General features: G+C 39.7%; 1 protein-coding gene across 1 annotated transcript in view; it reads left to right on the top strand.

Moving 5' to 3' along the window:
* SEMA5B (semaphorin 5B) overlaps nt 1-11,079 on the top strand; it is an 827,217-nt gene extending 816,138 nt beyond the window's left edge. Inside the window, exon 23 of the mRNA XM_078682030.1 lies at nt 965-11,079. Within this exon, the coding sequence (XP_078538156.1) occupies nt 965-1,120 (156 nt within the window). The 3' untranslated portion in view covers nt 1,121-11,079. The remainder of the gene's footprint in view (nt 1-964) is intronic.
* Nucleotides 11,080-22,498: the final 11,419 nt, after the last annotated feature.

The following is a 22,498-nucleotide window of genomic DNA, read 5'->3' as shown; positions in this document are numbered from 1 at the left end:
TTGTGAAGTAAATATCGTTTTCTAGTTTTTTTTCTGTCATTTAAATATTTCTTGCCCTAGCTTTGTGTGAAGTCCCTCCAGGACCTTCCTTCCTCTGCATTCTGCCATTTCTTCCTTGCCTCTCCTTGTTGCATTCATGGTGCATTCATGGTACATCCTAGATCGTCAAGCTTTAAAACAGTCTTTCCTCAGTGTCTAGTCCTGAAGGCGCAAACTATTGTGGTTTGTGTGCATGCCCATGCTGTCTTTTGTGTATGGAGTGGGTGAATCTGGAATTCAATAGACTAGATTCCAAAGAAAAATTGAGGAACATGTAGTGTTTCTTTAGTTTTAATTGTTGGTGATGCTAGACAGTAACGAAGGATTCATAGATCAGCTAGACTTTATATGGTTTCTTGCAAAAATGTACTAGATTCAACAGACGCACTCCTTGATCAGCCTTAGCTACCTGAATATTCCAATCACTTTTGCAATTAATGGTTGCATGTCACTGCAAAGTAAGTTATTATGAGCAAAATGCATGCATACTGAAATTATTGTAAGGAAATAATCATGTGCCGGCTTCCTATTAATTGGCAATAGAGAGATATGGCAAAGAGTAGAAAACGTGTTAACTTACCCCTCCTTAGTCGAGATTGTCCATCTTTTGATCCTAATCCAGCCCTGCTGTTTTATTCTTGTGCATCTGATTTTATATAATAAATTAACTGTCTTGTTGCTTAAACAATCCTTTCTGTGGTAATGTTCACAATACCTTTGATGTATTCATTCATTCTTTGGGAAAAGAACATCCACAAACCTTTTGGTTATCAAAAGTTCAGGGTATGAAAAGGGTTGAAAACAGGCTTCCTACTGACTTTCTCAAGGATGGGTATGCTGGAAATGTATCAAGTTGTTAAAAATGAAGAGCTTCTATGGTAAGGCAAAACCCTAACAAATCCTTTTTTTTTATTTCCATTTCCAGACATTAAACAAGAACAATTTGATCCCAGATGAAAGGTCCAATTTCTACCCCTTGCAGCAGACTAATGTGTACACCACAACATATTACCCTACAACAATGAACAAATATGACTACATGCCAGAGACCTCTCCAGGACGAACCTTTACCAACAGCTGAGGACAGACCCCCTCAAGCAATGGATTCCTTTTTTTCATTCGTACTGTTAGCGCAGTTGGGTTTGTGGACCATACCTGGCCCTTTCTCATGACGTTGCTATCATACATTGAGCCTACATTCCCTGTTGTTCTTCTCAGTTCTCCACATCTCCTGTATGATTGGGATATTACCTTCGAAAGGATCTACTAAAACACAGATTTATTTCTGTGTACATGTTTATGAAATCCTGGATGGACAAGTCACCCTAACTTTGTCATGGGACAAGCAAGTTTGTCTGGAGGATGGAAAATCCCTACATTGTCTTGAAGATATGCTACACGACCCTTGGATGTGGACTGAAACCTCATGGGTCAATCATTTGAAGAAGCCCAGACAAGAGGTTTGTGAACTTGAGTCTCTTCGTAGGGTCCCATCAATGTATGGAAGTGCGTTGTTTATAAGACAAAGGCAAATCAAATAGCGGTACATCGAATGGCCTACACCCTGCATGATAGGCTGCTGAGACTCCCTTCATGCTATAAGCTTGACTGATATTTGAACAAGTTTGTTGAATTAACTTTGAAATTCAGTGTTCACAGCCTAACAACTATACCCAATAGCAGGTTAGCTTACAATCCTTCCTTTGCAGTGTTCAGTTCTACTTCAATGAGAAATAAGACAAAAGAACAAGTGCTACTATTTCAACCTAAAGAAACGGTTTTGTTTCTACTGGTAGAGTCCCATTGCTGTCAATTAAAGTATGCAGATGGGTATGATGTTTATTCTATCATTTTACAATTTCTTCCAGTAGAAAAGAGTGGAAATCTATGGATCCATAGTCTCATCACCATTTGTTACATTTAGGTAATATCTATTTTTTGCATACCAATATTTCCTGTATTGGTCATATTAGCGCCCATACCACGAGAAGGAACGCAGCACTGTTTATATTCTGTTTTCAGCATCACTTTTTATTGCGCGCTAATCCAATGTTCGTCCATCACTCAAGCATTCAGTATGTCTTCCAAACGATACAAATGCTTCTGCATTTCTCATACAAATTCCACTAGATTTATTTGACCTTGTAGACAACACATATGTGTATCCACTACTAAAAAGAAAAGATGTGTTGATGATAGTGCTGACAGGTTTCAGAACCAATATAGAATTTAATTTGTTGCATCCCTTATTGATGCTTGACTCAAAAGAAAGCCATAGGGCCTGCCTTTGATGGTTTGGTCAAAGTTGTTAGTACAAAGGTATGGTCAGTAGGTACATTGTATGAGAAAGGCTTGCGTTCATCATTGAGCTTTCTTTGGGATTACCAAGGAAAAAAAACATTGTAATGTCACATATTATCTGTTCATATGGTCTACTATGTCACTTCCTCCCTCATCAGGAAGCATGACAACCATTTCTATACATCAGATGTTATGCCCTCCTAAAACAAATCCTAAAGAAATTCTGTCATGTCAATCTACAGTAACTCTTTATTGAATAGAAGCTTATGCGTTTTTGCTAACCATTGTCTTCTCTTTTTCCAAGTCCTTACGTTGAGGGATTTTTTTTACATTTGTAGACAAGTTTCCAGCAGTAACTCACTGAGCAGCAAATAGCGGTGATCGTTGCATTTGAATGCTCTCCAATATACCGACATGCATTCGGTGTATATCCCTTGATTGCTTTTAGCATAGACTGCTGATTTTCACTTCAGAGATTCTTCGGTCACAGCATGGCTGCTCTTTAAATCCAGGCTTCCTTTTAATGGACTGCCTTCATGCTAATGTACATAGGCCAGGATTTTTTATTCTTTTCTGAGGCTGTAATACAAGGGCTGGCATAATGATTGTGCCTCTTCGACCCCACAGGAGGACTTTTTTCTGTCCACAATGGGGACCCAAGCCATCTTGTCAGGCTGTGCGAAAAATACATGTGATCAGTTAGTGACTGTTCCAGGCAGGACATGTATTTTTTCACACATGATGAATGTAAATAAAGCACCACCAACAGACTCCTGGCCAAGGTGATATGGGTCACATAGGGTCAATCCGCTGCTCATGAAAAACTGCAATGTTTCAACACAACTAACTAACTGTGTTGACTGTTTCAAAAATGTGTCTCATGGCCATGTTTAACCATAAAAGACGTGCCTAAACGTGAGATAGAATAGTTGGTTGTAGGCCACTATGAATGAAAACATGTTTTTGTGTTTTTTTTTGTAATCCTGAACAAAATTAATGTGAAGGAAAGTCTTTGGTCTGGTTAAGTACACCTTTTTACCAAAAAAGTACAATAAAGAAGAACCCATTTCAAGTGGTTTCTCAAAAGGCACCTGTATTTTGGGAAATAGAACCATATGTTTCATCACATTTTTCAGCAGCCTCTCCGGTTCCTTTGACATTTTGTAATATATGAGACTGGCAGTGATCTGGCAATAATGTGTAGTTTGGATACTTTCTAGGCAGAGAAACGTTGTATGTTGACCGAGGAGAAAGGCCATAAGGTATTTTTAGTTCTATCCCTTGCAATGCCGTGGACCAATGTAATGATCACTTTTATTTCAGTCAGTTACCCTCTATCAAGGTCACGTGCCAGTGACCAGCGTTCTGACAGAGTTTAAACCCTCTGTCTTTTGTGCTGTTCCATGTAAATGCCGTCTTCACTTTTATTGTAGCGATCATAAAGTAGTCAGGATGTAATCCCCATTACTTTCCTGAAATGCAGTACTTCAATGCATAGTAACAGTGTAGATAATTTTAATTCGTGTTTAGTAGTAAGAGTTGTTATGAACAGATGGACATTTTTCACTCATATATTTACTTATCTCTTGCCTGCACCGCTGTATGGGCTAAGGTGGAGAGCAATTCTGCTCTCTGTTCCCCTGGTGGTTGAGTAAGATAGCGCTTCAAACAAGGTACGAACAGTGAGGTAATGGGGAGAGGGAAATAATAATCACACTTACAAAAAAAACTGAAGGAGTCTGGATGCAATGAGTTTTATGGTCATACCCCTGCCTTTTGAGTGATTGTCTCCGAGGTATCAAATGTTGCCAGGCCTCCAATAAGGGCTTGTATTGCTCTATTTCCCTTTACATCTTTAACAAGTGGTGATCAAATATTTACCAGGCTGTAATTTCCTAGAACTTGGCAAATGCCACCAAGGTAATCGTGCAAGGACGAACAGCGCTCTAGGCAAGGATGTTTTTTTGTTGTTTTTGAATCACTCCTCTATTCCCTGAGAAATAGATCATTTTTTCTGGCTTCTTGTTGTAATTTGGCACCATCTAATAATGGTGCCCTAAGGCTACTGCCTTAGCTTTGGATTCTGGGAGCACTGGTTGTTTGCACCATACTGAAGAATTTGAAGGTATAGATGTACTGAAAAATCATGCAATGCAGTGCCGCAAGTACAGTTGCTGCTTTGCGTGAACCAAACAGAGCAGAGCAGCACCATATCTACTAAGATGTAGAACTGTTTGTCTCTTTCCCTGTGCTGACACGCTTTTGGCTGCCATGCTCTAAGCAGACACCCTTGCACCATAGTGTTGTAATAAGCATAGTTTTTGTACAGGAAGATGTCCCTTCCAGTACAAAAACTACGTTTTATAGCATTTACACTTTGTACTTGGGCTCTAGAATGCAACACTCATGCATAGAGTTAAAAACTAGGAGAAATTAAAACATATCTCCTCATTATGCCTGCCTTAAGGAGATGCAGGATTTTGGCACACATTTCTGTCTACATTTCTTCGTAGATGGAGATTTGCATAAAAACCTATGGGTGTTTGCCTGGGAATGCCCATACACCACTCGTGGAAATCTCCTTGCCGCATAGTAATGCAAGGCAGCGCTTTGCGTTACTTTTGGTTACACTACAACACAAATCATGATTTGCCTAGGAATGTAAATACCACCACTACTCTTTCAATCTGGTCTGCGTTAAAAAATAATGCAAACCTCCCACAGTCTTTCTAAATCAGGGTTTTGATGTATAAAACTATATGTAGCTCATCAATCTGGTTTGTATGGATGGTGTTTAGGGCACCTTCAGAATCAGTCCTTTTTTTCAGTTGGCCATGTAGGAGCTTACTAAATGATACCTGTCTCCAACCTCCCCTGCCTGGTGTCGAGAGGATGCAGTCCCTTCCCCCCACCCCAACGTAGCCATTGATTACTCTGTTCCATATTTCAGACCCACACATAGAGAGAAAAGGGACACATTAATCGATTCCTTAGTGCCAGCACAGTTGCTTCCGAAGGCATAAGGTCTTTATTCCCATCTTGTTGCATCAATAGTCAGGAGCAACAATTTAACCACATCCATATATCTCTATTCTGTACATAAAGTAAAGTGACATGAAACAGTCATGTTAAATGGGACGATTACTGATATCAGTGATGCCTTCTGTGTAATCGACTGATATCCTTCCCTACTACTTTATGCTACATGCAAATCAAATCACTATAAGCAGAAATGTGGAAAAATATGGGTACGCTCCACCCAATACAAAGCTCTATAAATACCTGGTATCTGTCAGGCAGGAGGTTTTTTTTAATATGATAAAGACATTCAGAAGAACTCCCTTAGTGGTCAAAGGCCAGGTGTCTTGAAGAACTTTGTGAGAGTTCATTGCAGAAGGAAGGGCAATGGGAATATAAACCAGAAATAGCAACATTACAACAGTCTCCCCCCCACTATTCTTGCGTAGCAGGCTTTATTGCATTGAAAGGAGCAGTTGATGGGATGCCATTAAAAAAAATTATAAGTAGTTTGCACAGAGTTGGGTGAATTTGGTAAAATGTGCACTTCGCTCAGTTTGTAAAGGTTCCCTTTTCACTTACAAGAGAAACTTTACTTAAAATAAGTTTCCCAAGAAAATTCACCTACTAAAAGTGGGTGTTTTCTCTGGCTTTCTCAGACACATATTTTCAGAATATTTTTATCCTTTTGCATCCCTTTTCGTATCCAGCCACACTCCATCAAGTTCCGAGGAATGGTTAGCTGCATACCCCCTCAAAATCATACAGTGGTGGAGTTTGAGGAAGGATGTAGTTGGGACCCGTGGTGATGAAACGCAGTCAAATTGATAAGGTGCTGTCACTTTAACTACAAACAATTTCAAGACAAAAAAGTCAAAAGGCCCAACAACCTTCACTCGCATAATTACCATTAAAGTTATTTTTGAGGTATGCTCATGCGCTCTGAACTTTACAGGAATGTTACGTGTTCACTGAGCAGGTAGTTTTGTTTCTGTGAAAAGATAAACAGTGTTTTTTAAACCACTCTAGAATGTGCATGTTCACTTGTCATAAGAGGGCCCAGGTTGGCAGCATACCTCCTTCAAAGTACTAACCATATCAAATTCAGGAAACTGCTCAAGACAGCTTTATTTTAACTTGGCATTCTATTCTGCCTGCGTCTGAACACAGTGCCGAGATACCCCTCCGTGGGCGATTGGTGCGCTATATTAAATTAAAATAAGATAACGAAATGCCCTTGGCATTTCAAACCCACAATCTGGTGTTTTGTATTAAACGTAATTTAAATGTTTGTCAACAGTTAATGTGATGGCAATAGTTCTAGTTTTTCAGCCTATCGGCAATTTTAGTTCTTCCTGCCAGAAGGAAGGGCGCTATCAAATGGCAGAATTGTGAGACCTCGCTACTGTATGCTGTAGTTAGTTGGTGTTTATTAAAAATAGCACTTTTAGCACCGTATCAATTTGCAAATGTTGTTTTTTAGGGTACAGCTGGCACTCCCTGCTTTTTTTTTAATAAAAATAATTTTATATAGTGCGAATTAGACCCGAAGATATCAGGTGTCAGAGTGCTTAACAGATCCCCAGTTGCATTACAGACGGACACATTCATTTTTGTTGGGCAAGGGGAGATGAAGTAATTTGCCTAGAATCACAGGATGTTGAGCGTCAGTGCCGAGACTCAAACCTGGTTGCCCAGATTCGAGCTTGACTTTTCTAGCCGTCAGGCTACATCCTCTCTCCTTCTGCCTATCGTGTTCGGTTTGACTGGAGGTTCGGTAGTCTAAAGTATGGATGATGGGAATCAAAGAGGGAGTTCCTACTGGAGAGTCAGACAAGTATTCGCCAGGTCTTAATTGTCTTGGAATTGACAAAGCTTTCTCTTGCATGTTACAGCACGCATTGCAGTACTAAATTTACAGATCCTTCAGGAAGCCACATTGCCTAGGTCCCACCTAAGAATGATCAACATATCTCTGAAACACAAAATATCAGTAAATTATGGAATTCATAGGCATCCACCAACATATGAGGAACGTTGAGTTGTGCACATATTTCCAGCACGTGAAAACTACGTACACACAGTTGTGTGCAGATGGACTTGCATGTGTAGATTATACCCTAAGCTTTTACAGATGGAATTTATTTGAGTAAATTACAAGCGTATTTGAGGGAGTATGCATACATCTATGCTAGACCTATATTCCACATAGGTATTTTTAAAATTCATTTCCTGGTGAAAGGTGAACCTGCACCTAGGCTTACACCATGCTTATGCCACTCAAATTATGCTCCTAGTTCGGATTTTTGAAAAAGTACTGATCAACGCTTTTCTAGCGTGTAAACATGAACTGTGATTCCATTCATCGTACATAACTCACACTTGTACGATTTTTGTCCCTTACTTCTTATACCATGTGCATACTGATGGGCATCTTACAGAAAAACTAGTACATTTAGGATAACAATAGGAAATGTCTAAGCAAAGGTTCGTATAGGAACATCACATGATCCTTCTGATCTTGTCGAAAAAATGGTGCTCTACTAGGATGTGATAGTAACAAGAAACAAACAGCCTCCTTCCAAGATTGGGGGAAATATGATGCAAAATTGGCAATAAATGTACTATTATTGCATGATATTGAGTCGGTTTTTACGTCTCACTCGGAGTTTCTTCCTGGTAATGGAGAATAACATGCAGAAATATTGTTTGCAGCTGGTAAAACCATGTGTTCCCCCTTAACACACATATTTCTCTATTTCCTAGAGAATATTGCAGAGGGCAAAAATTCATGACCAAGCACAATTTGCGAGAAGTTGTGGGTGAAAGTCATTTGTACCTGATTTTAAGCTTAGGTGGGGCACAGAATGGCACCACAAAACATGATAGGAATTGGTGTGAACGCACTAGGAAATTAGCATAAATTAGTCTATTGGATGTTTGCTTTGCTGAACGAAATCCCTTGTATTATTTAGTACGAGCCACTAGTCGCTCTGCCACTCCCTCAACATGCTTTGTTTGTTTGCATGATGAGAACAAAATTAAAGTTTGTAAAGGCCTTTATTGCATGTAGTCTTTTGCCTATGGTATTCGGCTTACGTATTCCACATGTTATGCCTTCCTATTCAGGGATAGCAATAAAATAAGAGTTTCCAGAGAACGAGATCAAGCAATTGCACCATTAAAATAGAATTCAAAATGTACACTTTTTGTCTAGGGCATAATAGTAGCATTCTGGATGTTTCTGCGTACTGCCAATCATTAAATACAGTTCTGTGACTTTTCACAGTGAGACAGTCACTAACACATGTTTAGTGCCAGCGTTTGTCCCGCAGTGAATTCCCCCCCTAACGGCTCCCTGGTTGTGTTTCTCTGTGTTGTTTAAAAAAATATTTTTTTTAGGTATGCTCCCCCAGGAAGTGAAAAACCCTTCCTCCTCTCTCTCTCTCTGTTTTGAGGCACAGCGTACAGGGTAGGAGGCATGTTGCAACCCTAAGGTTTTTTTTGCCATTAGAAGCCATTTAAAAAAATGCAGCCTCTTATTTTTTCTTTACATGGTTTACACCCCCGCCACTTTAATCCACTTCTGCTTTTATTTTCCTTACCTAGCTTACAAGTGCCTTGTCCCTCGGTGCAGTGCATGCAGCAGGGAGAAGAACACAACAGAGAGTTCACATACATGTAAAGATTGCAGAACAGAGGCACAGGGATATCAAGTGACTGGACAAGATCACAAAGCTTAGTCAGTCCGAAGACTGGATTAAATGTAAGGTCTTCAGGTTCCATAGTACGCAACCAGATCACATCTATTTTGTATCCTGCCTAGAGGTAGTAGTAGAGACATATTCTATGTGGACTCACATCTTTTAGTGCCATACCATGTGTTAAAGATACTCATATGTATTTTTGGCCCTGTCTAATGTTATTATAAAAATCTACCTTTAGGGCAAATGCTGCTTGGTGGCTTGTTGACCACAATCACACTCACTCAAGATATGCTATTAGACATTTCTTATTAACAGGTAATTTGAAGCCATTTTTAAAGGGTTTTTAAATACACTTCATTGCTCTTTAGGAAGAGATCATAAAACCTAACTTATGCAGCCATGGTCATTTTTTACTGGGAACCAGGCATATGAAGCCAACTGGTATAGGATAATGTGGATGAAGGGGAGACAGGGTTCTGTACTATTTAAGGAACCAGAGTTACTTTGAATTAAAAAAAAATGTTGAGTATTGTTGCACTCTCTGCAGTTTCACTTCTCCTCTGACACAGGGAGAGCACAACCATCAGCGATTTGTTTCAGCTGCTATTGATTTGGCTCAAATTTATGTAAGTTTCCTGAGCAAACTTCCAAGAAACTTTCCAGGCAGCGAAATATTTCTCTTGAAATTCTGATACGGACAATAACCGTGGGTCGGAAATCTTTTGGTACAGTTTTCAGAGACAAGATTGGTGGGTGCTTTAGAAATGATCTCACTCATTCAAACTGATCAAGCAGTGATATGATGGAGTAGCCAAACATGGTGATAATTGCTAGCCTCCCAGTATCTTCCATGCAAGGATATTTAGAATCACCAGAGATGAGGAATAATGTAGTGAGCACTAATCAATATTCATAGTCATCTGAATGGTTTCATAGTTGAGGAAAATATAAGGAGCCGAAGTGCAGTTTGGTTGGTATAAGAATAGTTTTCACATGGAACTTACAGTCAGTGTGGCCCCACTATAAAGAGCATGGAGACACATATGTGTGATATTGTTAGCGTGCCATAAGCCTTCCTATGCAATTGAACTTGACGGTACAACTAATATAATGTGACCTAGATGGTAATCACTGCCTTTAGACACTGTGAATTTCTTTTTTTTTTCTTTTTGGTACTCAGTATTTTTATATATTGTACAATGTAAAGAATAATTCTGAAATGAAGCAGAACCAGAATAACATTCTGTGAGTTACATGCTCTCATCGGAACACTAACGATACGTTGAGGTTCCTTTATATGTTGTTGTCTTCTGTATATATTGCATTTTTTTCCTGCTGGTTTTTCAGTTTTGATTGATGTCACTTGTGTATGTTCACTCGCGCCAAGTATGGCATCCTCTGTTAAAATGCACACCAACCTGTCCTATCTGAGGTCTGCTGACCTGGCATTGGCAGGTATGATTATAAGAAAAACAATAATATTCTTAAATGCAATTGGAGTGTTACATTTTCTTCATTTGAGTATGTACTGCTGCACACATCTCATGTGATGCACACACACAACGTCTTTATCTGAATAGCATTGTCCTTTTCAAAATGGCTGGCATGATTTTCAAAGTTTGGCATCACTTTGAATTCACCTTGTTTGGGACTGCTCTCTTACAACACTGACCAGCAATGTCAATCTTCAGCTTACACCGATCATGTCAATGGATATATGTTTCATCATCAAACCATGTTGGAGGTGATTTTTTTCCAGTTTTGCCCCCAAAGGTTTGGATTTGTCTTTCAGCTGTGATATGCTCTGCTGTGAGCCGTTGAATTAAAAAAAACAATGCAAGACTGTCACCGTTTCCAGAAAGCCTTATTAGAATGTTTACATTTCAACTTGCTCTTGTTCTCTTTTTTCCATTTATGTTTTTATTCTAATTGTTATACAGTGTTTTTGTAAGTCCACTTGAGTGGGGACAAAAAAGAAACACTTGCATTTCTTTAATAAAATACATTAAAACAATATTTGGTTCTATTTGATTTCCGAAGTGATCAAGCTATGTGGATCTCTTACAATCGCAACCTGGAATACAAGCTGGGATGAAGGCCAGTTTGTTATTGGAGTGAACCTAGCAGTTAGTTGGTGATTGTTGACAGAAAATAAAGCTGTCGCGTTTGCTTGAAGACCAATGGCCATAGTATTTGTATGAAGAGCATGTGTTATCAGAAACAAATAACAGGCTTATTAAAAAAGGGATGTCAAATTTGTGCATAACTTTGACCTCAAACCAATGTACAAATCTCCCATAGCAGCAATTCCTACACCATGGCTTCCAGCCAAAGAGTTCCCTGAAATATATCTTTCTGTCCAGACCAGTAAATGAGCATGGAGGCAAAGCAAGTACTTTTGGTTAACCTACCCAGCTTGCCCAATAAAGCTGAGTTATATATTTGCAAAAATAAAATATACATTAGTAATGAAAATAGTATTAATTTGTTTCCACACTTTCTCTTAAAAGTCCTGAGTGTAAGGACAAGAAAATATAATATGTTTCAAGTCAGAAAAGGCAGTATTACATGACCAACAAGAAGGTAAAATAATAGACTTTATTTAAAGTGACTGGGATAAACTTTGGTCTGTTATAGATCCAGAAAAGGTTTGGGTTATGTTTGCTGTCTGGAGGATTTTCTTATTTTATCCCATATTGTATTCTATACATTTATTGGCCATGAAGTCTTCAAGTCCTGTTCTTATTTTAGTTTCACTTCCCTATTATCAGAGAATGTATCCGAAGGCTTAGTAAATAGTACATGCTGAAGGAGGTGATACAAGCATGTCTGACAAAAGAGAATTGAGTTATTGTATTTTGAAAAAAAAGCATGAATTAAACAATTAAAGTTTTTGTTGTAAGAGGATGGAAGGTTAAAGATGTGTTATGGTGCTGAAAAGAAAGAAAATTGTAATTCTATATGGCTTGATTAACCCAAAGTACATTTTCTCTCCATGAATTCCAGAAGATAGCTCTATTATTAATGTTAGTACATTTATTATACCATAATGATAAATGAAGGAACTGTTATTTATCTGTAAGATGAGAAATGTAAAATTGGATAAAATATTCTGCTAGTATTTTTAAGTGCAGGAGGAGAAAGAGAAACAGTTTTTTGTCTGAAAGATGAAAAACTCTCTGAAAGAGTGAATAAAAAATGCTTCTTTGTCATACCAGAAATTAGAATTTTCTAATTGATTATTTAACAAACAATATAATGGGTGTTTCAAAAGGAAGTTAGAAAACATGTTTATTCAAAACCTCCCTACGGGTTACATTCTACATACAAATTATTGGTTAAAAACATCATTACAACATACACAATTGATTAAAAAACAACTTGATTAAAAAACAACCGCAAAGGACAGTCGACGCGGCGTTTCGGTTACGGAAGCAGAACCCCGGGACGTTGGAACAGGGAGGCCGTATTTTAATTAAAAGGAGATGCAGTTGTTTTTATTCTTACTTTCTGCACTTATATCGACCCTGCATCAAATAAGGGGTACTCTCATTGAATAAAGAGCACCTCACATCTATATAGATGTACCCACATAACCATCTCTTAAGGCACAAATTAAAACATGTTCGAAGAAACCTGAAGACAAATTGGAGAAATTAATAAATCCAAACCCCTTCAAAAAAGAAAAGAAAAGGGTCAAACTGAGGAAACCAATCCCATAAGATTTTACATCGTCGAATAATTTTGTCCTGATGAAGGTGATAAGATTCACAAACACTGAAACGCCGCGTCGACTGTCCTTTGTGATTGTTTTTTAATCAATTGTGTATGTTGTAATGATGTTTTTAACCAATAATTTGTATGTAGAATGTAACCCGTAGGGAGGTTTTGAATAAACATGTTTTCTAACTTTTAAAATAATTACACCTTTTGAATTTTTTTCCGAACTTTAAGCTTTATTTAGAAAAACTTGTTGCCTCTATATAGTATGTACAGTCTTGCATCTGAATAGTAGTGGATAGAATACCAAGAGTATAGGTATCAATCTTTTTATCTCAGACTTTAACAAGGATCCCAGTGACCACACCGCAGGGCCTTTCACCTTATTTTCTAACTTACCCCCGTCCCTGTATCTTAATATAGGGGTATCTTCCTAATAATTTCTGCATGTTTCAAAAGGAAAGCATAATGATGAGAGTGAAAATGGGGAGAGATTACTCCTCCTTATTGTTCATGTTGTTTTAGTTTAAGGAGGGCCCTACAGGGTTTTTTGTTATTACATAAAATAGAACACAAAATTGAGTAGAATTTTTTTTTTGAAGTGCGATTGAACATATTATGGAATTATAGAAAGGGTAATAAGAAGTGAGATGGATTATTTTTGGGTATTTTAGAAAGAGAATTGAATAAAGGGTTAAAAGAATAATGGGAACTAGAATCTATTCTTCTGCATCAAGAGCGAAATAGAGGATTCCAGCTAGAGGTTAAAGATAATCATTTTGTAATGACAGCCATTAGATTTTCAAAGAGTCAATAAACTAAAGACCCACATATTTGACTTTTCTTGTTTTCCGCTCAAAGTTGGAAGATTATAAAATGATGTTTCAAAAAATATTTTGTTAAGTGCAAACATCTCACATTTAGCAGGATTAAGTTCCTACCCTGATAGAGTAGCACAATTAATAACTTCTTCAAGAAATGCTGGTAAAGAAGAATCAAGTTGGGACAAAAATGAAAGAATATGATCTGCATAAACAGAAATCTTGATATGCTTATCATCAAATTGGAAACCATGTATCCTCGTATTTTGTCTTATGCTGGTGAGAAAGTGTTATAATGCAAGAATAACGAATAGAGAGGGGGACAACCCGTCTAACTCCTCTATGTAATGGAAAGTAGGAGGGGACTAGACAATTAACAAAAATAGAAGCTTTGGGAAATGAATATAAAAACTAAACCAAACTAATAAAGTTAATACCAAAACCAAACCACGTAAGAGTATGGAATATGAGATTCCAACCCATGTGATCAAACACTTTCTCGGCGTCTAGAGAGATAGCACTTAACAAATGTTTGTAACCTCTATATTTATTGAAGATATTGAAGAATAGCCTAGTGTTATCAGAAATGTATCTGCCTTTGACAAAACCTGACTGTACCCTACCTATCAAATTTGGTGGTAACAGGTCAAGACAAAGGGTGAAATTTTTTGTAAACATTTGATAATCAGAGTTAACTAAAGGAATTGATCTGCAGTTTTTGCATAATTTACGATGCCAACTGACTTTGACTAAGAGACATATTCGAGTGCCTTGAAAAGTGCTGTCAGCTGATTTATTAATGAAGTTTGAAAATAATTCATGTAATTTAAGAATTGAGCATTTGAATAAATGGAGATAAAATACAATAGGAAATCAATCTGGATCAGGAGTGTTACCTTTCCAAATTGAATTAATTGCAGCAATAATATTATGAGTGGAGATATCTTTTCCCAAAGAAAACGAATCAAAATGCAAATCATATTCCTTTGAATCAATGACAAATAAAGGTTGATGGTATCTTGACGTGAAACTTATTCCAGAATATATAGTGTATTGTAATATTTTGTAAATTCAGCTAAAATGTCAGCACCTTTAAAAATGGGTGCAGTGGTATCTTGTATAATAGATTCTATTTTTACTTGGTATTTAACTTTGAGATAATTGGCCAATAGTTTACCACCATTATTTTGATGACTGTAGTAGTTAGCACTTGATTTAAGTAAGTAGGAGGCAGCATCTTCTGTAGAAAGTATTTTGAAATGAAACTTTGCTTTTATTAGGTTGTCCAAAAAGTATTTGTTTTGAGATGAAATAGAAGTTCTTTAGTTTTTTGATATAAATCTTTTTCCTATAAAAAATTAATTTGTCCTGGAAACATTAGTAATAATAAAATCCCTGCCAGTAGCTTGAAATGAATCGCAATTAGTCTAGGATAAAATATCAAATGTGGTGTTTATTAGAAGAAACAAATGTATGAACAACTTAAAATATTTAGCTAATCAGTTATCTAGTAGAAGCAAATTATAAAAGTGCCTTATTCTATCACTATTGGGAACCAGAGAAAGATCTAAATCTAAAGTTTTGGATCATGATCAGAAATCAAAATTGTGCCAATATCAGCATTCAAAATATGTTGGGATAAAGATGTATAAACAATAAGTGGTGAAATGTAGATAGAGAGAAATGTAAAGGGGAGAAAAAGGCTTGTACTCTCAAAGAAGGATTACAAAACTCCTCTAAGCATCTACAAGAGATCTTTGTTTATTAGCAGTAGCAATTGTTTATGCAGAGCATACGGAATAAATATAACTTGAAATTGTGGTCTAAAGTGGGGGCCATTACAAGATTTGCAATAACAGTCAAGTGTCATTAGTGAGGGGAATGTGACGGCCGTGCACTGAACGGCTCCGAGCTCCACGGGAAAGGAATGCTTCATGCCGCGAGGTATGAGTCCTTGCCGCCCCCACCCAAACACATGCCTGACAGTAGTGGATGTATGCTTCCCTAGGTTTTTTGAGATTGTCGGCCTGAAATGCCCTCTGTGACGATTACAGAGTTCACTCCTTTTGCGCCGGCCAGCGCATCGATCTCACGAGGGGAGGCAGCCACACAGTAGCTGCAGCATTGTAGGGTGGCCCGAGCTCAAGCTCTCCATGGTGGTGGTAGTGCCAGCACAAGTCGAAGGTCAAGCATAAGCTGGAGAGGCTCCTTGACTGCCATAGAGGCGACGCAGCGGCACACAGTAGTTCCCTGCTTTTGAGAAGTGGCAGGTGGAAATAGAGGGGATTGGGAGGCCGCAGAAGAAGACAAGGAAGGATAGAAGAATATTTATTCGATCAATCACTTTATCATTGCAAAAAGGAATACAGTTTAAAATAATAAAAACTTCTCATAAAACAACAATTTAAAAATACTAGTTAAACATTTGATCCCAAGACCGTTTAGCAGCAAACTTAATTATGAACAAATCAGATTACAGTCATAATTCACCTGTCAGTGTGTTCTTATGTGGGCATAGTCAGATTCAAAAAACAGTTACAATACATCAGCATCAATACAGACTTATATAAACAATATTGAGATCATAATCTACTCCCCAGAGCAGATTTGATTATCTTGGATCTCCTCCACCAAGCAAATAACAAATATCTGGAAAAAGCAAAAGCCAACCACCTCGTAGTGTCAGATGAAAATATTCTAAATGTTTCGGCTGGCCTACTACAAGACAGTAGCCTACAAACGGGTACAATCCATTGTCTCCTATGGTCATCGTATGCATGACAATGAAAAAGAAAATATATATTGGACTCAGGTGCCAAAAGGCATGCAGGGCATAATGAAGTTAAGCCAGTGTTTCTCCAACTTGATCTCCAACTATTAAGGGGCAAAGTCCCATATCTAAATTGGAGAACAATACTCTAGCTTGGGGCGGCTCAATATCATCCAGACATACCTCAAAATCGTAACAAGCCTTCACATTTAAAAAGCTGGATGTCAAGGAGCCATGTACATTGCACTCAAGACTAGATCGATCTTGGAATTCCCAGTACCTTTGTTTTAATGTAGGAACAATACTTCTTTTGATCGAGCCAGGATCCTCCCATAGGGAAGCCAGATTTAATCTGAGTAGCCAATCCCTGATCAAATTTAGCCATTTTATACGCCCTGATTGTTTGTGAAGAGCAATCAGCTCTATCAAGGCTTCCTTTATGGGAACTTGTGTATTACTATCCCAGATCCTGATCCAAAAAATCAGGGCTCTAAGGATAGCAAAGTGGCCAATCGATCTGAGCCCCGGGTCCAATCTCAATGGTAACTAGGGAGTATTTTTTGGCAAATTCAGAATGGCCCTGATAAATTTATTCTCAGTGAGATTCAATTCCTGTAGATTTTCGAGACCCCACAGCTCCGCTCTATATAGTGCTGCTCCCAGGCCCTTGGCCCTGTGCAACTCAAGTAGCGGAGAAATGGGTCTAAACGGGGATGTTCTGGATCTCTTGGCAATCGCACTATCTATATGTTGGAGGCAAATGGTACTCTTTTCAATTTGGTAGGACCATGCTAGATTCTCACTGATACGGACCCCAAGATAATCAAACACCTTAACCCCCTCTAGGACTTGGGAATCCAACATTAATTTCCCCTTATCATGTTTATATGGGTTAAACACCATATACTTGGTTTTCGTACAATTAATCGTCAGTCCCTGAGCTCAACAAGCCCTTTCAAAACTACTTAGTAGATTCTGAATTCCCCTTGGGGTTCTAGCCATTAGGAGTGTATCATCCGCAAAGAGCAAGCAGGGTACCACCCTACCCGCCATTTTAGGAGGATCACCACCACAGTTGAAGAGATCACCTATAATCCCATTAATAAAGAGTGAAAACAGGGTGGGGGCTAAGACACACCCTTGTCTGACACCTTTTTGGATCAGGATCTTTCCTGTTAGGCCACCATCACTGTACCATCTAACTCTGGCAAAGGTATTAAAATGCAGACGGATCAAGATGTCAACTAAATATGAGGGTAGGGGGGCTCTATTCTTACCTTTGGATTTACCGCGAACCCTTGCTGCAGCTCCTGGCAGTTCCTGGCTCCCTGCTCCTCGCTGACCGCACCACGCTCCCTGCCCCTGACGCTGGTCTTCCCCCGCCGCCGCAGCCTCTGGAAATCTTGGCGCGGCCGCAGTGAGGGGGGACTACATTACCCAGTGTCCCTAGCGGCAGGAAGCCGCACACGCCTGTTCCGTGCCTGGAGGCGCATAAATATCAAGGAGAGCCCCCACATCGCGGGTCGTGCGCGGGCAGCGCCGGGCTAAGCCTGGGCAAAGGGCAGGCCGTCTGAGGCAGTCAGAGGCAGGATAAGGTAGGGCAGGGCCACCTCCCTTTCATCGGAACATTGGACCTACTCTTTGCACTTTGTTATTGTGGTCAGTGACTTTCATATTTTACTGCTTATTGCTATTCACTGCAAGCTATATTAATATACAGTATTTTTGTCTATTACCTCATTGCTGAATAATGAGCACTCGCAATGGGGTTGGGGGTGATGGGGCTGCGGGCACCCTTGATGCCTTTTTCATTCGGGCAGAATCATTCATAAACCAAGAGATCGAGCTCACGCAAAAAAGACTATCCATGGAGACACGTTGTGTTCCCATTGAAACATCCTTAGGCGGTCCTTCTTCTAACCCATCAAAACAAGCTGAATGTAGCCTAATTAGTATTCACCATCCAGCCACAGGGCCTTGTGAGCCCGAGATGGCAGTCAGAGAACCACCTATTGTAGCTGTAGGTATGTCCCCGTCGCCCCTTCCTCCCCCTCCTCAAATCGTCACACGATTTACACATCAATTACAGGGCGGGGGAAATACAGTCTTAACTACAACACGGAAAAGAAAGGCAAGGGACCTACCTGCTACAACTCAACAAACCAACAAAGTAGCTAAAACAAAAGGCTTAGTCCGTGGGAAGACGGGCCCCGTTGAAGAGGCAGTCGTCATCAGCCCCACTGGTTCAAGTACTTGTGGATGTCACTGAACCTGCAAGCAGCCCCAAATAGATTTAGGAGATGTATTACTATCCAAATTAGTAGATACATTTGTGGTATTGTTAAATCCACTGCTAAATAAACTTGCCGATATTAACACAAGACTAAATATCATCGAGCAAAAACTACCGACGCAGCCCAGCCAGTTATCAAATGGAACTTTGGTAGCATCTGGGGTGCCTAGTGCATGCTTGGCACCCGCCCTCAACCAGCCACTTATTGTAAATAATGATCCTATCAGAACGGGCACACACGACCCTACATCATGTACTATTGGGGCAAATTCTACATCGTGCAATCCCAATCATAGGAGGGGAACACTAAGTAAGGGGAACAATAGGGGCCTAAATGGGGACAGTTCAATTATCGTACAAACTGCTTATAGAAAGGACCATTTTAATCTACCTCCCGAATGTTATTGTCCTCTCCAACGTACCACCACTAGCCCCCAACATAGTGGAACATTGGAGTTCTTTAAGAAATAGGGCACTTCACCTATTGGACACTAAGACGGGATTGGGCAGCCGCTTGTTTCAGGACTTTAAAATGGCCAGAAGGGTCCCATGGATAGGTAGATCGATCAAATTTAGCAGAGGTGACTGCATAATACAGAATTTTGGTTCAACATAGGTAGTACAAAACATCTTGGAGAGAGCAGGGACAAGGCACATGGGCAGGGAAGGGATACATATTCTACCTCTGATAAGCGTGGCTCAAATCCACCTGAGCGACTTACCTCACTCATCTATCATTCTCATATAATAAGCCAGCCGAACAGTGGAGAAGAATTAGAAATATATTTATTAGGCCATATAATTCATCTGCAGATGGGCCCTGTCAGGTCTACACCCCAGGGAGTGCACCGAGAGGACTGACCCATCCCATCAGGACAATACATTATAACATATAGCATGGCAGGGTAAAGACACGCCCAGACTGGAAAAGTACTGGGCTCAGCAGAGGGCGAACAATAGCCTCACACAAGAAGCATCTGCTCATGCAAAAGCAACATTTTTCTCTCAAGGCCACGGAGCCGAGACTCGGCTTCTCTAGAGCATGGAAACATTTCTGCAAGAAAAATACCCAAGGCGAGAGATGCTGAAACCAGGGATTTTCCGCTCATAAGGGAGGGGGGAAAACTGTACCATGAGACATTGGAGCTGCAGAGCAAATGTCAGCATCAGAAGTCTCTCTCTGCCATAGACAAGCCTCTCTCTCTTATGAGAGAAGTTGAAGCTTGCATATTACAAAAATAGCTCAGTGGGTTGCAGCACATGAATAATAAGCTGTAACTGCATATTGGTTAGACACATTAGGCTAACATATTCATAACATCATTAGAACATTCTGCAACAGGGAAATTACTATCTATCAGACCCTCCTTTTAGCCTATTGTGGCTAACATAAGCGCAGCCTTTATTGCTTAAAGGTAAGGACTATACAATTCTAAAGGCATCACTCATCAATCAAAGGGAAACAAAAAAAAACACAAGAATAACCAATAGTATATCATCATAAAAGATATCTGGTATCGGAAAATGAAATACTAGGATGAGCATGATCACAGAAGTAGTGCAGCATACTATAGGGCAGGAAATGCACAGGCAACAAGTAAAAGAACAACCCCTGCAATACCTACTAAGACAATAATTATTCTCTGGGTGTGAGACACCCTCCTTTTGACTAATCTAAGCATATCTTCTCGGGGTACCATTTCTCTATAACACTATGTCATGATCGGACTACTTTAAAATACATTACAGTTTAAGTCATGTGCAGGAATTAATGCAAATAAGATCAAACTGTCATTATCAGGGAAAACACCCTATTGAATTCTATACTGAGGGCTCAGTTGCATTATCAGCGAGGACCCATATCTAACATCCATGAAGTAGATCTTTATCGGGCTGAGAAATGTGTTGTACTAAACTACTCAAAGTATACTAACCCTCACAGCTACTTCCATAGGGCAAGAATACAAGCAACATTTTTCCACCTCTGTGTGTGTATGAAGGCAATGACCCACACACCCAATAATTTGCAGTACTATAAATAACATGTGTCTGGTGCAACATTTGAATACTACATCATCCTAATGAACTTCCCAGTGCTCCTCTTCGTGAGGAGCTAGGGTACCAATGACATTCTCAGGTGGCGTTGGAATAACACCCATGAGGGTATGCGCCAAGCAACAAGAAACTAATTCTCTAAAGAGAAATATGAAAGCAATAGTTAGGATATAAACAAACACAATATTACATTTGTAGACCATGAGAACCAAATGAGATCAGGGACATCTGGACAAGGAGCCGCAGAGGCTGCTCCTCCTTGGGAATAGGAACATTCAAAGGGACTAATTTTCTGAGCTAAAAGTCCAAAACTAAACTAAAAAAGGTACTAAAACAGTCACAGGCACACTGAAGCCGGCCAGGGGGTCTTCACTCTCAGAAGGGATCTTCTCCCTGTGTCCGTTAAAGTCTCACAGGCAGGCTTCTATTGTTCGTTCCCTAATCCCACGACGGAGTCGCACAGCTTTTGCAACTCAGGAGCACTTAATCCGGGCCCAGGCGCAATCCTAGTGTCCCATCTGACAATGTCTCGACAGTGCACCAGGTCTCTTACCAGCAGTCCGTCCCTAACACTTAACTATTCTTCAGCACAGTTCTCTTCTAAGTCCCTAACTCAGCCCTTCTTCCAGTGCTCTGTTCTCTTTCCTTCCTTTCCGGGGCTGCAGATTATAACGAGTGCTCCCACGCACCTCTGGATCTGTGAACAGAATGGGGGGACTCAATGGCAGGGAACTTATCCGCTGATATTTGCTCACTGTGATCAGGAGAGGCCTCACCACTTGCAATCAGAGCTGGCCTCTTTGCTCTTTGATCCGGCTCCTGACCCCTCAGCAAAGCATCCGAGAAGGGTATGTACCGAGGAACTTCTTCACTTTCGTCGTCAGCGACGCCGTTTCTCACCCATTCGTCACATGGCAGTGGCAGTGGGACGCGCTTGCGGCCCTGGATCCGGAGTGCAGTACGGGTGGTGAGGAGCACTTGCCTCGCCTCACTTCACCTCGGCTCCAAGCAAGACTTCCGTTGATATCTTCTGACAACAACCCAGTCCCTGGGTTGGATGGTATGTCCAGGCCCCTCCGGTTTCGGCTTCAGTGTGTCTGCTACCTGCTGATGAAGGGAACGAAGATCTTTAGTCAAAGCATACAAATAGTCTGTCAACAAAGGGTATTCAATATCAGCAAAACACTTTGGTCTCGGGACACCCCAAACATTTGCTGGACAGTGTGAATTTGAAGGTGAAAACATCTCAGGCCCATCAATAACTTTGTGCACTGACAATAAAAATAAAACAAAACAGACCTGTTGTATTCCCACATTTGTACTTGAGAAACAGCAAAAAGGGAAGGTCAAACCGCTATTCCTATAGCGAGCACACAGCGTCTACTTTGTGAACCTTCACTATTGTGCAAAACTTCAAACACTTCTAATATTCTTTTTCTTACTCAAAACAACTATATTTTTGCTCATGACCATGCTCACATATTAGATGCAGCAGGAAACTAACTTCTACAAAGCTTTAATTTCTAAAAAAAATATTTTGCTGAGGATCACACAAGCATCTTTCACCTTTCTCACTATTGAGACCATGTAACATTTTGTTTAGGGGAAAACCTGTTCACCAGCTCTAATAGGGATTGTCAGCTCAACTATACAGGCTAACTGATAGGAGACTTGTACACCTTTACTTAGTGCTGCACAATAATGATGTTGTTACCTAGGAATGTGAAGCAAAACAACAACAAAAAGTACCGACCTATTGTTCCCTTCAAAGGTC

The sequence above is a fragment of the Lissotriton helveticus genome, chromosome 3_1, assembly GCF_964261635.1.
Source record: "Lissotriton helveticus chromosome 3_1, aLisHel1.1, whole genome shotgun sequence".
In the NCBI taxonomy this organism is placed as follows: domain Eukaryota; kingdom Metazoa; phylum Chordata; class Amphibia; order Caudata; family Salamandridae; genus Lissotriton; species Lissotriton helveticus.
This window is presented reverse-complemented; position numbering and strand designations above follow the sequence as displayed.